This window comes from Ovis canadensis, chromosome 26 (genome assembly GCF_042477335.2).
Source record: "Ovis canadensis isolate MfBH-ARS-UI-01 breed Bighorn chromosome 26, ARS-UI_OviCan_v2, whole genome shotgun sequence".
Taxonomy (NCBI): Eukaryota; Metazoa; Chordata; class Mammalia; order Artiodactyla; family Bovidae; genus Ovis; species Ovis canadensis.
In genome coordinates, this window is record NC_091270.1 from 52,134,458 (window position 1) to 52,149,225 (window position 14,768).

The window sequence follows — 14,768 nt, forward strand, 5'->3', positions numbered from 1 at the left end:
ACGGCCCTAGGAAGTCGGGGCAAGCATTTCTCGAGGCTGCCCTGGCGGGTGAGCCCGTTAGGCAGTCTCAGATCAGAGCCATAGCCTGTACACTCAGACTCACGTGCTTTACTCAACAGCTGTTCGTGCTAAATAGTAATCAACCCGGGTTCCCTGTCCAACTTAGGCCTTTTGTCTGTTAGATCGAGGGTTTATAAAAGGATCGTGTTCATTAGCCTGCCTTTATACCGCACCTAGCATCGCATCTAGATGGATGGTGATGGACGTGAGGCTGGCTGGCCCTCCCTTCCATTTCTCTCTTCTGCAGGCTGACCGAGCACGTGCAGGATAAAAGCAAGTTGCCCATCCTCATCTTTCCGGAGGGTAAGCTGCTGTGTGGGGAGGCCGGGCAGGCAGGGGAGTCCAGGGCTGTGTTGGAAGAACCTGTCTTCACCGCCTCAGCTGGGGTCCCTTTGGGCTGGTCCTGGAACTGAAAGCTCAGGGGACTCAGTGTGGACTGTGAGCGCTGTCGTGTGGCCGCCTCCTGCGTCTTTGCCCCCAGGCTGCTTGAGCTTGTGGCACAGTCCTTCCCCGGCCTTCCCAACTCAGCAGGGGCTCTGGCCTCCCCTCTGGGCTCCCTGGGACCCTGGGACCCTGGGAGGTGGTCCTGTAAGGAGAGAAGAGGAGGCAGGGCAGTGGTCTGCTCGCCTCCCTCCATTGCGTGTTCCCGCGCTGGGGAGGTGACAGGCTTATCCTCTCGGAAGAGCTGTCAGAAGGACTTTTACTATTATATCGAATCCATAAACTGTTACTGATCTCTGGGGTAAAGGACCAAAAAGAAAAGCATTTTATCCTCTTCTGCATTTTAGGAACCTGCATCAATAATACATCGGTGATGATGTTCAAAAAGGGAAGTTTTGAAATTGGAGCCACAGTTTACCCTGTTGCTATCAAGGTAGGAGCCCTCCGAGCGCCAGTGGCCATCACTGCGGCCGCTGCGGAGAGTGGGCAGCTGCAGCCCACGCCTCAGAGCCTTCAGGGCTTGGCAGAGCTCCCCACGTGCTCCTCTTTGTTCATAAACCCACAGCTCGGAAGGCACTGCACCTGAAGGGGGCTTCCTGCAGGCCGGGGAGGCCCGGGGGTCTGCGCGTTTGCCTGGCGGTGCGGGCGGGTGGGCAGAGGCCATGTGGCCTTGTCACCGGAGAAGGAAGCGGCTCCTCGGCTTTGGCTCTCGTGGCCGCTCTTGAGAACAAAGGGGCCTCAGGAGCCTGTCCCGTCTGCCCCACCTCGCGAGAACCCGAGCCTCTGGCTGTTCAGACACGCTTGGAGAGAAGGGACGCACTTTGCCAGGCTTCCTTTTTCCTCCTCCTCGTCCCTCCTAGCCCTTTGCTCTTATAAATAGATGCACGTTGTTATTCATAAAAGAATGCCAAGTTACATTACTACCTCTAAAAATACACAGCCTTTGTCACTGTGTTTAAATTATTTAGGTTGACAGAACAGGGTGAGGGTGAGCTTGAGTCAGAGTGGTGTTTGGGATCTCACGGGCCTCGGTCGTCTGTAGGAATGGTCCTTGTTTTCACCTGGCGGCAGCTGGTGCAGCTGGGGAGGCGGCGTTCCCCTGGGGGAAGCACAGGCTCCCAGGCCACGCCCCTTTCTCAGGGAGGTGACAGGCCAGGCTGGTGGGGAACGAGCGGCTGCAGGGTGAGTAACGGCTCTCTGGACCAGGGCTGCCGGGGAGTTGTTGAGGATGCTGGTCTGGAGGAACAGGAGAGGCTCTGTCTGCAGGGTCTGCTGTGGTGTGAGAATGGGGAGCGTTGGTGTGGCACGCATGACATCCCGCAGTGTAGCATCCTGGGGGCTCAGGGCCTCCCCCTGGGTGTCTATTAAAAACCAGCTGCTGCACAGAAGCCCTTCTTCCTCACTCCAGAGTGTAGGGGGTGTTTTTCTGGTTGTGGTAAGTGGGGGCTCCTATTCCTTGCGGTGTGCAGGCTTTTCACTGCAGTGCTGTTCTTACTGCAAGCACAGGCTCCAGGTGCACGGGCGCAGTAGTTGAGGCTCCCGGGCTTAGTTGCCCCATTGCAAGTGGGATCCTCCCAGACCACAGAAGTGGAGCCTGTGTCCCCTGCGTTGCCAGGTGATTCTTACCCATGGTGCCTGGAAACCCCAGTGTTGGGTCTTCGCAGCTGTGTCAGCATCAGCTGGTGGGGCTATGAGCATGCCCGTTGTTGGGCCCCAACGCCCAGAGTTTCACAGCTTGCATTTCGACCCCATCCTGGGTGCTGCTGGTGTTGCTGGCCGGGAATCTCAGTAAGAAGCTGCCCTTGGTATTTTCAGAGTGTGGACCCTTGGACAGCTACATCCTCTCTGGAACACGGGCATGGCCATTTTCCTTCCATCCGAGGCTGAGGAAAGCCCACATGTGATTAAGAACTTCTGCCACCCAAGTGGTTTTCTAGTTTTTGTGAAGCTGTCATTGGTAACCAAACTTGCATAACCTCAGCGGTTTCCACGCTCTCCCTGCATTTCCACCAAAAGGAAGCCGTTGTCTGATCTGGAGCAATGGACGTGAGGCCAGGGTTTCTCTCCAGTCCTGCTTCGTGAACCGTGGCAGTGTTTCCTTGCCGTCCCACATGAGATCCGTTCTCCTAGATTTCCTATAAGTAAGCCTGAGTGCCTTCATCTCTGTAGTCGGGTCTGCAGTTAGGCACAGCTCTCTTAACTTTCACTCTGAGAGTCATAGAATGCAGGCTTGGACGTCCTGCAAGAAGAGCATGCAGTTCAAACCCAGCCCGCCAAGCGTGAGCGGCTGCGCGCGGGCGTCTCGGCCGGTGTCCCTTCCCGAGGACTCCAGAGGGCGCCCGCCGTGGTGGCCACCGAGTCTCGCGGGGTCTCCTCTGCTTTTTCACTCGGGTCCTGGGTGCTTGCGCTGCAGTCACTGTCCGTCTGGCGTCGCATCTGGGAGAGCCCCAGACCCCGTGGCGGCCCAGCCCTGGCCCTTCTCAGGCTTTCTCCTCAAGGATGCAGCCCCGCACGCTGCCCGTCACCTCCCATCCCGCCCACCCCACTGCACTCGTGTTTGGGAGCATGTGGCTCACAGCAGTGGCCGCGTCACCCACGACGTGCCCCTTGCCAGGGCCTCCACCAGAGGGGCGGGCAGGGGACAGCGTCTGACAGGCACTCCCCCGGGGAAGGCCTCTGTGCCTGGCCACCCAGGTGGCCTCTCGGCTTCTCACGGTCAGCGAGCCCTATGAAGGGTCAGGACAAAAGCAGAGCTTCCTCATCGTCTGCTCCCGGGTCTGGGCCCCAGAGGTGGGCTTTGAAGGCTGACCGCCATGTAAGGTCTCTCTGGGGAGCTGCGTGTCAAAGTGCTTGTGAGTGTGTGACGTAACGGGAGCAAGTGTGGGCATCCTGGTGATTGTTGACTCGGGGCTGGATCTGTGGCGCCGTGGTCCCGTCCTCTGCGCGAGGGTCGGTTGGCTTGAGGACCTAAAGAGTAGATGCTGGACGCCCGTGAGGGAGACAAGACGCGGCGGGGAAGGGCTGCGTCCCCGCTCTGCCAAGGAGGCAGGCGCTGCTGGAGGCCAGCGGTGCCTGGGCTGCGCTTACTGGGGAGTGTTCGGGTCGTGGGGCGGGGAGCCATGTCCTCCTGCTCACCTCACCCCGGGTTGGGGGCACTGTTCGGAAAGGTTGCTGTTCACACACACACACACATGCACGCACACACATAGAGCCTGTTCACAGACACACACATAGAACACTGTTCACACACACACACACACACACTGTTGACACACACACATATGTACACACAGACACACGCAGCCTGTTGACACACACATACTGTTGACACCCATGCAAACGCACACACACTGTTGACATACACTCTTGCACGTGCTCGCGCACACACACACACCCCGCCCTGTCACCCCGCAGTATGACCCGCAGTTCGGGGACGCCTTCTATAACAGCAGCAAGTACGGGATGATGACCTACCTACTCAGGATGATGACCAGCTGGGCCATCGTCTGCAGCGTGTGGTACCTGCCCCCGATGACCAGACAGGTGGGTGCCCAGCCCATGCCCGGGGCCCCCGTGCTCTGTGCCCCACACCCGGCTCGAGGGCTGGCACATGTCCTCTCTTGCAGGCGGAGGAGGACGCGGTCCAGTTTGCCAACAGGGTGAAGTCCGCCATCGCCAGGCAGGGCGGCCTGGTGGACCTGCTGTGGTGAGTCAGGCCAGGCTCTGCCTGCCGAGTCTGGGGATGGGATTTCTGAGGCGGGTGCTGCCGGCTTACTCCGTCCACTCAGACACCCCCTCCCCGGGTGTGGGGGGCGCACAGCTGGCCGGGAGCGGGGTGGGCTTGGGCTGCTGCTCGGATGCCCAGCCCTGCCGTGCTCTTGTCAGGGACGGTGGCCTGAAACGGGAGAAGGTGAAGGACACATTCAAGGAGGAGCAGCAGAAGCTGTACAGCAAGATGATCGTCGGCAACCACGAGGACCGGAGCCGGTCCTGAGCCCCGCCGCCGCCTGGACCGGCTCCACGCAAGGACTCCAGCATCCGAGCCGCCCAGCCGCCCTGGGACAAGCTGCCTTGTGTCCCTTTCCGCCAAGTTCATTGGAGGAATGCCATTAAAAGTCCGTCCCCACCGAGCCTGAGCGGCCTGAGTGCTGGGCGGGAGCCCACGTCCCCGCAGGGGCCTGGGGCGCCGTCTGTCTGAGGCCCGTGTGTGCGGGGGACCTCTCCGGGCAGCGCTGCCCCAGGAGCGCCCGGCCTCGGGGCCAGACTCATGGGAGAGACTGTGTCTGCAGGGCCGGGGGAGTGCTGTTCTCCCCCCGAGGGGCCGGCGCGGCAGAGGCTGGTCCCCCCGCTCGGCAGCTGCCACACTCGTCTGCCCCCAGACTCGGGGGTGGGGACACCTGCCTCCCTGGGTTGTTGTGAGGGAAGGGCGGCCAGCCCAGTGTGGTGGTCCAGGGCTGGGAGAGGGGTGGGCGAGGGAGAGCCAGAGCCGGGCAGGGTTTGGGGTTCGTTCCTGTGAGTCAATAAAGTTGTCTTTGATGGTGACTGAATCGAGGGGTTTCTCCCTTCACCCTCTCTCCCCCGGCTGTGACCCTGAGCAGTGGGTTTCTCACCAGCGTTGCGGTTCTTGAGTTAACTGGCATGGGGGCTTGGCTTCCAGAATGGGGGCTTGTGGTGTTGGGAAGAAGGTGATGCCCCCCTGTCAGATGTCTGCGCATCTCTGGGTGACTTGGAATCCCCAGCACTGTTCAGATGGCGTTTCCCCCCACATGGGTGCCGCAGGGTTGAGAGTATGTGACGTTGGGGGTTAGGAGGCGATCTGGAAGTACGGGTAGGGAGATCCAGGCAGAGATCTGGGGGCCAGGCGGGAGCCGGGGCGGGCAGGCATGTGGTGCCCTGCGGGCTTCGTGCAGCCAGAAGGAAGCTGTTGGTCTCCCTTGCCCGCCTGTGGTCACTGGAAGGCAGGTCCAAAGCCAGGCCCCTTCCCAGTGTCCACGTCCAGGCCTGACTGGGATCAGTGCGCTCAGGACAGAGCTCCCTCCCCCCCCCGACTCATCCATCTGTCCATGCATCCGTCCCCCACCTGCCCCATCCCACCCCCACACTGCTACAGCAGCTACCGCACCTTTGGGGGTCTTGCAGCAGCTGTGGGAAGTGTCACCTGGCCGAGCCATCCTCTGGACTCAACGTGGGGAGGTGGTGGCTCCAGGAGGAGCCTGGCTCAGGGGACCCCAGACTAGCAGCGGCATCTCCTGTGACCTCAGTCTGACTCTCAGCCTAGCTGCCCCCTTCCTCCCTGAACAATCTCTCGTCTCCTCCCACACATCCACTGCCAACCAGCGAGGAATTCTCTTTCTGCTCTATTCTGAAACTAAAACACTGTTTTAACAGTAAGAACATCCTCTTATGAACTCTTTTACAAAATGTGCAAGAATAAATAGTGATTTTTTAGACTTTTATAGGCAGTACTGTTTGGTGGTTTAAAAGCTCTGGAATGATCTTCGCAAAAATCAAGTTCCCTTTTGGAAAAGCTTTCTGCCATTTGGTACGTTTGCTTCATGATTGTCATAGGTACTTTGAAACATGCTAGTTTTCGTTTTCTCGTGTTTTTTTCAGCACATTAGTTTGTTGCTCATAACACAGCAGAGTATTATAGGAACCTGATCTAGAATAGCTGTTATGTAAAGAAATACTTGAGACTAACGATTATTTTTACTTTCACCAACTGAGAAAGGATGGGAATTAACATTCCTATAAAAAGAAATCTCTGAAACTTGTACATAGTGCTTGTTATAAGCGTACAGACTCATCAGACTGCTCCATCCTTTGAAACGGGGGACCCTGCTGCCCCCCAGGTAGTCATCAGTTAGTCATAATTGGTTTGGGGTAACTGTCAGTCATGTGGGAAGTCAGACAAAACCTCTCGACACTTAGGAATGACAAAAGAAACAGAGCAATGTGATGTACAAAACCTACCCACTTCTGGGACCCTGGCAGCCATGAGGCCTGTCTTGGAGTGAAACCACGTGGTCTTAGTGGGATGAGCACTGCCTAGCTCCTAATCCCACCTGTGGGCCTGCTGCCAGTTTGCCGTTCGGGCCTTACTTCTCTGTGTCTGTTCTGACCCAGAACTAGGGACTTGGGCTGGATGACCTCTAAGGCCCGTCCCATGTCTGAAATGCAACTTTTAAATCTGTTGTTCAGATTTGAGCTCTGAGCTCTGAAGTGGTCTAGGTTCAGTCCTAGGTGAGCTTGGATCCGTTTGGTTCGTGCAGAACATCAGGCTAGTGAAACTCAACCCCTTTGGAGAGTGTCATACATGTCAAGGAGGGTCCCAGGGTTTCTGGTGGTCGTGGGGCTGGGTGGATTTGATGGTGGATCTTAGATTTTTTTCACCAGAATGTGAGAGACTCCTTCCTCAGCTGTTTGGAGAAGGAACTTTGTGAAAAGGCAGGCAAAAATCCCCTTGAGGGGAAGCCCCATATAGAAGTCTGTTTCCAGGCCAGGGCTCAGCGAGCAGTTTGGGATGAGGTCCAACTTGGGGACCTGATTCTTTACTGGGTTGGACCCCGCTCCAGGTTGCTGCCCTGCAGCCTGATGTGAAGGGGTGGGACGGGGAACTGCTCTGCAGAACCCTGAGTGCCCAGACCAGGCAGCGACGAGGCCATGGGCATCAGCCTGGCTCAGCCCTTCTCAGCAGCATCTCCCCAGGGCACTAATCCTGCTGTCCTGCGAAAGTCTTCTGGGTCCATACACCCTGTTTCCTTCCCAAGTTGACCAAAACCTCAGGATCTGTGAGACGGTGCCTCCGCACAAGTCCTTGATGACCAGATCCACCTGGGGTGCGTCCCAGGCAGCCAGACCTGAGTTCTTGGGTTGCCCTCGCCCCGAGTGGCTGGACGCCTGGGCTGGGAGGGCAGCTGCCCGCACACCGACTGTGGACGGGCTCAGAGACGACCATCCTGCCATCCATCTTGCCCCGCGCTCACCCCCTCTCCCCCTGAGTCAATACGTCTCTCTCCGATGGGAAAGTTAATAAATTTTGCTCTAGATTAAAAGTATTGATCATTTCATTTGTAAACGATAAATAAAAAGGGGGAACTTTTCATTGCACCAGGGGTAGCGTCTGGTGTGTGTTGCGAGTGGAATTGCGCCGGCCGGCCAGGGGGAGGGCTCCTTGTATGCATCCCGGCCGGCCGGTGCATCGATTTCCTATTAGTCTCCCAGCACCACCCAGTACCACATCATTCCAGTACCTGCTATTAATGGTCTTTTGATAAATAATCACTTGTAAGTCAATAAATTTTTATTAAACAGTGTGGCTCTCTGATTTATTAAAATCCGACCGTGTTTGTCTGGGAGAAAAGGGATGCTGAATTGAAGTGGAGGTTTTCATACATCTTCCTGACGGGTGAGCAGTCACGGCCACCCTCCAGAGAAAAACAATTGCATTTTAACAGAAACAAAACAGCCGAGTTTGGAACTTGGGCTCGGGGAAACTTTATCTCCGTCAGCCTGAGGCTCACTCTGCAGGGAGAAGCTGCCAGCACCGGGGGGCTTCTGAGTCCAGAAGTTTGTGTTTGCTTCCAGGAGGGCTGAGGTGCCGGGGCTGGGCCTCCCCCGAGATTACTGTCTGGATAGCACAGACCTTGTGCCGTAGATGGCCTGTGTGTGCCATAGACGGCCTGTGTGTGCCCTGGAGTAGGCGCTCTCAGCAGACAGATTGAGATCCACGAGATCGCAGTCTTGGGATCCATGAAAAAGTTGCGTGGCATCTTAGTTTCCTACCTGGCCAGATCACAGAAGTCACAGCTTGTGGCAGAGACTGCCAAGAGATGGTTTGTATTTCACATGGAGATCTGTCTGTACAGAGTGTCTTAGAAAGTGGGCCAAACTGCTGAAGATTGGAATCTTTTTTGTCTGAGACTGTATGCTTTTTGTCATCAGCATACAGTTGGCTGGAGGGGGTTTAATTTGCAGTAGAGGGTTTGGCAAATTTTCATTGAGACTAGTATGGCCCCAAACAGACTTGGGTCCAGAGAGGCCCGACCACGGGGTACAGAACCAGAACTCCCAGCCCAGAGGGAAGCATGAGGCTGGGAGCTCCCCGCCCCGCCCCCGCCCTGACCCACCTCCTCCATTTGCATCCAGCACGACCTATGTCAGCAGGAAGGGGTTCTGAAGTCTGGATGGCTAGTAAGTTCCGCTGAGGGCTTTAATGTTTTTAAAACATGTTAGCAAATCTTTAAATCACATGTTAAGATGTCCTAAAAATTGAATGTTTTAAACCTGCTGTGAGATTTCTCTTGTTGCTTGAGTTCCTCTTCTGTCCTGGTCTTGGGGGCGACAGCCTGTGGCCTCAGGGGCAGTGAAGGTGGGCGGGATGAGGGCATTCAGGGGACGAGTGTGCCGCCGTCCTGCTGGGTGAGGCGGTGGTGACACGGCTTTCCTGGAGCACAGCCCGTCCTGCCCCCTGTGCAGGGGGTGCCCAAGGAGCTCTGGCCCATGCCTGACGCTCGGGTCCCCTCCCCTCAAGGGGGACGTAGAGGTGACCCCAGGCAGGGGAGCCACAGGACAGCCTTCTCGGACATGGTCACAGTAAGTATATTCTGCACTTCAGTGTTGAAGTGTTTGTCCGACTCTCTGCATCCCCCATGGACGGTAGCCCACCAGGCTCCTCTGTCCATGGGATTCTCCAGGCAAGAACATGGAGTGGGTTGACATGCCCTCCTCCAGGGCATCTTCCCGACTCCGGGATCGTACCCGGGTCTCCCGCATTGCAGGCAGACTCTTTACCATCTGAGCCACCAGGGAAGCCCATTCTGCACTTTACACACACACAACTCAAGTCCACTTCGGAGGTGAAACAGGAGACCTGGGCCTTGCTTCACCCGGGGTTCGCCTCTGGCCTTTGTTCATTCTCCCTCTCTTCCCTTCCCCCATCCTTGTTCAATCCACTCTGCGTTGGGGACACCGGAGAAGATCCATCTCAGGGTTTCTCCGTGAATCTACCTGCAGGGGAGTCTGAGTCAAGTACATTCATTACCTTGGGAGAAGGTGAGCCCTGCCGTGTGGTTTCTGTTAACCGCTGCTGGTGGTGGGGCCAGGGGGAGTGAGTGAGGTTGGCACGTGGAGTTACAGGGGCATCTGGGCAGTGCCAGGCAGGTGCTTACACCACCTGTAGGCAGAGCCAGGCAGGACAGTGGACAGAGTGGACAGTGAACAGGCTCTGTCTCTTGAGAATAAGGGCGGAGGCCTGAACCTTCTAGAATGGAGGACCTGGTGATCCCAGAGTCCAGAGTTCTTAAGCTGCTCTTCACTGCATGTGACCCTCTGTGGGCTGCAGACTCAGTGAGGAGTGGCGGGTGGGAACTGGGGTTGAGAGGCGAGCTGGTGCCTTTGCATCTGATGCCATCCAGAGCCCTGAGCCTAGATGTTCTGTTCCCCCTGACCCCTCCTGCCCCCTTTTGGGGGGTCTGGGCTGACACTGCCCCTCCAGAGCTGAGGAGCTTCTTTGCAGGAGGGCCCCGCGCGGGGAGGCCCAGCTCTTGGGGCGCTGGGTTGGGCGGCTGCAGCCTGGGCTTAGGAAGGGCTGCGAGCACTCAGATTGATCCCCCAGCCGTGATCTGTCATTTCTGCGAGGCAGGCGCTGTTTTCTCTTGCTTCAGGAGCCCCTTCGACACCTGCTTTATTTTTCTTCCTGCGCTGACGTGACGGGAGACAGGTGTTAAACTACTTAATCACTTTAAAATTGTTTTAATTTTCTGTTTTTTATTGATCTCTCCAGCACCAATTAATCAGCTCACTGGACCAGGCAGTTAGTACATTAAAAATTGTCAGGGAGGCCGTGCATCTTGCAAAATGTCTAAAAAATATTCAGCTGGCAAATTTCGTTTTCTTTTGGCATGCAGCAGTCAGGCGGCAGAACTCCCACTTACGAGGGGCCTCTGCCTCTGAGGCTCGCATCTGGAGTTTTCAGGGTACAGGGAGGCTTCCGGAAGGAGGTGACCTTTTCATCCCTGATATGCATCTTTCCTTCCACTTTTGTTCCCAGCATCCCATGCAGCATGGGTCTCCTTTCCCCAAGAGCATTGGGAATTTCCAGGGAAGGGGCTCTTGCTCAGAACCTCCCTTCTGACCACCATGTGGACAGGACCTCCCCATCTGTAACTGTGCTTGGGACCGACTGGGCACCAGGCCCACAGGCAGGTCTCCTGTCCCTGGGATGTCGGCACTTTAAACTTGTCCTGACGGTGCCAAGGCCAGCTCTCTGGGGCACGGTCACTGCTAAACTTGGTAAACTCTGTCTGTTGGCAGGTGGCTGCGTATCACACCGCCCTGTCCCTGGCACCCGGCGATGCGCCTGAAGTCTGTCCATGGAATGTTCTGGAAGCCCCACCCACACAGTCACGCTGTCCTGTGTGGCAAACCCTTGCCACTTGCCTTTTATCACCCCTCTTGAAAATGATTAACGGCTTGGCTGTACTTTCTTTTTTAATTTAAGTTTTGATTTTATTGAAGTGTAGTTGATTTACAAGGTTGTGTTAGCTCCAGGTATACAGCAGAGTGATTCAGTTATACAAATCCATGCGTGCGCGCACACACACACACACACACACATATATATATATATATATTCATTCTTTTTTAGATTCTTTTGTACTTTCTGAATTAAATAAAACAGGCAGCATAACCAGGGGCTTCAACATCATTTCTTGGGGGTGGAAATTTGTTTTCTGGTTTTCCCATTATTGCCGTTGTTTTCCATTTTTTTTCCGATCACTTTCCAAAGAAAGCCCCTTTTGTATTTTATTTCTGTGTGTGTGCGGCAAGTGAAGTCCCAAGCAACCTACCTGCATGGTCTGAGCTGTCTGCTTCGTTCCGGAGGGCTCCATGCCCCCTCCCTCTCATCCGCCAGGCCCTCTCCCTTGGCTCAACCCTGGCTGGGGGAAGCTCTGTGCATCTTCCCTCCCAGGCTACACAGTTCACTCCGGGCCCCCAACTCTGGAACCAGGGCTGGCAGCCCCCATCTGAGCCGCCTGTGGCCCCTGCCTGTGGCCAGCAGGTTTATCTCCCCCCTGCACCCAGCGCCACCCGCCCTTATTAATTGGTATACAATGGGGCTCAGGCATATAATCTCGTATTGATTTTCTCTCTGGACGCCGCAGCTTTATTTGCTCACATCTGCCTCGTGTTTAACAGGCGCTTTGCTCTGGAAACGAGAGACCTTATCGGGCAGCTTGGTTTCTTTTCCTGGGGCACACAGGCACGCACACACCCTCATGCTCCAGTCGGTGGCCCAGCCTGGCCTCTCCCTGACCCTCCCTTGGCGAGGCATTCCTGGGGCGGGGGGGGGGGGGGCGGGGGACAGTGACCCGGAAAGTCCTTCTCCGAGACTTCCTGTCTTTGCACTTGACCTCACGCGCTAGGTCTGACCCTGCCTGCTGCGAAAGTGCCTTTGGCTTTGGGGATCAGACCTGGGTTCAAGCCCACCTGCTCTCCGCAGATGCCCTTGACGTTGGCGTTGTTCTGCACCGCAGTATCTTTTTTAACGAATGAATGGATCTCATATTTTTAAGTTATTTATTTTGGAGTGCTCTGGGTCTTCGTTTCTGTGCGCAGGCTTTTCTCTGGTTGCAGCAAGTGGGGGTGTGCACTCTCGAGTTGTGGTGCACGGGCTTCTCACCGCGGTGGCTTCTCTCGTTGCACAGCACAAGCTCTAGGGCGCTCGGGCTCAGTAGCTGTCGTGCATGGGCTTAAGTTGCCCCAAGGCATGTGGGATCTTCCCAGACCAGGGATCGAACCTGTGGCCCCTGCACAGGCCGGCAGAGTCCCAACCGCTGGACCACCAGGGAAATCCTAATCTTACTGAAGTGTAGTTGATTCACAATGCTGTGTTAATGTCTGCGGTACAGCCTGCAGCATCTTCTTTATCTGAGAAGACCGCATACCTGCCTTGTAGGACTCCTAGGAAACGAGTCTCAGACACCACGCACAGTGCCAGGCACTTAGCAGGTGCTCAGTAAACAGTGGCCGCAGTCAGCCCCCACTGGCGTGAGAGATCAGCCTTGTGTGCCGGGGAGAAAAGGAAAAAGATACCCCTGGCCTGCCACCACGTCTCGTGGGGTGGGGAGCACATGTCCCCAACCCCAGGGACAGCGTCTGTGCCCTGAGGCATTTCTGTCTCTGCCCCCATGTCTGAGCCCCACCAGCCTCTGGGGGTTTTGATTTTCTCCTCTGATAACCGTCCTGCCTCTGGGCTGGTCCGCTCTGGGGTTTTGGTCGCAAAGGGAAGGCGTAGAGGCCAGAGGTAAACAGGAATTTCCTGTTGACACAACATTAATTCTCCTGCTCAGACAGGTGAATGTGCTTCACTCACTTTACCAAGATTAATGATGTGTGTTTGCCCCACTGAGAGAGGCCTCATGGGGGGTTCTGAACACGGGCCTTCTGGGGGACTCTGCAGAAGAGGCTGGCAAGCTGCTCCATGTGGGAAGGACCAGCCCCTCCGCCACTTCCAGCGTCATCCCTCCCCCTGGAAGGAGCAGGAGGAATTGTTGGTTAAAGAATGTGTCCGCCCCAGGGGGACTCTGACTGAGGGGTAGGCCTTCTCCCCAGACCTGCACCGTAAGGTCTGGAGGTCAGCTCCCCACCCACCCCCTTGGCTGTCTCCTGAAGCTTTCTTCCCACCCGTGCAAGCTGGGGTCCTCTCCTCCGCTCGCACCCGAGGCTGTTGTCAAAGGTCTGGTCCATCTCTGGTGCATTGCTCTGAAGAGTGACAGAGAATTAGAGTGGACAGGCCAGGCCATCTGAAGTGGGGCTTCTGGTAGAGAAGCATCAGGACCACCATGGGAACAAGGTTGGACCCTGGCAGCTTCTGTTTTGTTACTTTGCAGGTTCAGTACAAAGCTTCCCTGATAGCGCAGTGGTAAAAGCATCTGCCTGTCAAGCAAGAGATATGGGTTCCATCCCTGGGTCAGGAAGATCCCCTGGAGAAGGAAACAGCAATCCACTCCAGTATTCTGGCCCAGGGAATCCCATGGATAGAGGAGCCTGGTGGGCTACAATCCATAGGGTTGCAGAAAGTCAGACACAACTTAGCGACTGAACAAAAACAGTAGGTTCAGTACAGCTCAAAGACGGCAAGAAGCGGCCCACAGCTCCACTCTTTGCAGCCGAACAGCTCAAGACAGATAGAGGAGGCTGGGGGGTCGGGGAAGGAAATGGAGGAGGTTGCTACTCCAAATCCTGGACTGTCAGGGTCCCCTGATGATGTCCTCAGCCTTGAGGGTGACAGAAAGACCAGGCCATCTCCTCCAAGGCAGCCTGAGTTGGCAGAGCCCCTCAAGGAAGCCATGTCACTCCGCACAATGAGGACTGGGTGCTGCTCTCATCAGGAATTGACCGTGGCTTGGAGCTAATAAACACCCGAGAAAGGCAAAGTGAAAGTGAAAGTCGCTCAGTCCTGTCTGACTCTGCAACCCCATGGACTATACAGTCCATAGAATTCTCCAGGCCAGAATACTGGAGTGGGTAGCCTTTCCCTTCTCCAGGGGATCTTCCCAACCCAGGAATTGAACCAGGGTGTCCTGCATTGCAGGTGGATTCTTCACCAACTGAGGTATGAGGGAAGAAGGTAACACCTGGGATGGGAGGTTTAATCCAGTTTAACCCAGTTCCTTTCTGTCACTAAGGATGGTCCATTATCTGGGGGCCAGAGCTGAGAGAAGAGAGTGGGGAGTAAAGAGAGGGAGCCTGGGAAATTCAAACCCAGGCCACCTCCCCTTCGTTCCTCTGTCCCCTTGTCCCCCACAGGCTCCGTGGCAGGGCCAGCCTGTACGCAAACAGCAAGGTTAACAGAAGCATTTTCTTGCTTTATTAGTATTCTTTCAGCTATAAATTTTAGAAGCCCAACTCATCAAGACACTAGAATGTGTCTTGTGTCCTGAGAAGGCTAGAGGGACACCATGCCTGGCTGAAAAAAGCGCCACTGGTCCAATTCCACTCTCTCCCGCCTCTCAGGTGGCCCTGGGGTGGCCCCCTTCCGGGACAGGCGGATGGCCAGATCACAGGGTCCTGCGGGTAGAGCGGGAAGCCGGCGCTCCCAGAACAATCCGGTCCTTCGCTCAGTGGCCGGGACCGAGCCGCAGGTCCATCCCTGGACTGACTGGTCACATGACCAAGGAGGTGGCTTTCACTGATTGGCTCAGGGCTGCGTCACTCATCTGCACCTGGAGATGGGGGTGAGCCCGCCCACCCAAACAGCATCA

The 14,768-nt window shown here is 56.1% G+C and overlaps 1 protein-coding gene across 2 annotated transcripts in view; it reads left to right on the top strand.

Moving 5' to 3' along the window:
- The window catches only part of GPAT4 (glycerol-3-phosphate acyltransferase 4), a 30,864-nt gene extending 25,816 nt beyond the window's left edge, over positions 1–5,048 (top strand). For both annotated transcript variants that reach the window (XM_069573059.1, XM_069573060.1), the window contains exons 9-13: positions 308–363; positions 849–934; positions 3,916–4,044; positions 4,128–4,207; positions 4,387–5,048. In XM_069573059.1, coding sequence (XP_069429160.1) covers positions 308–363; positions 849–934; positions 3,916–4,044; positions 4,128–4,207; positions 4,387–4,495 — 460 coding nt within the window. In that variant the 3' untranslated portion in view covers positions 4,496–5,048. The remainder of the gene's footprint in view (positions 1–307; positions 364–848; positions 935–3,915; positions 4,045–4,127; positions 4,208–4,386) is intronic.
- The last annotated feature ends 9,720 nt before the right edge of the window (positions 5,049–14,768 follow it).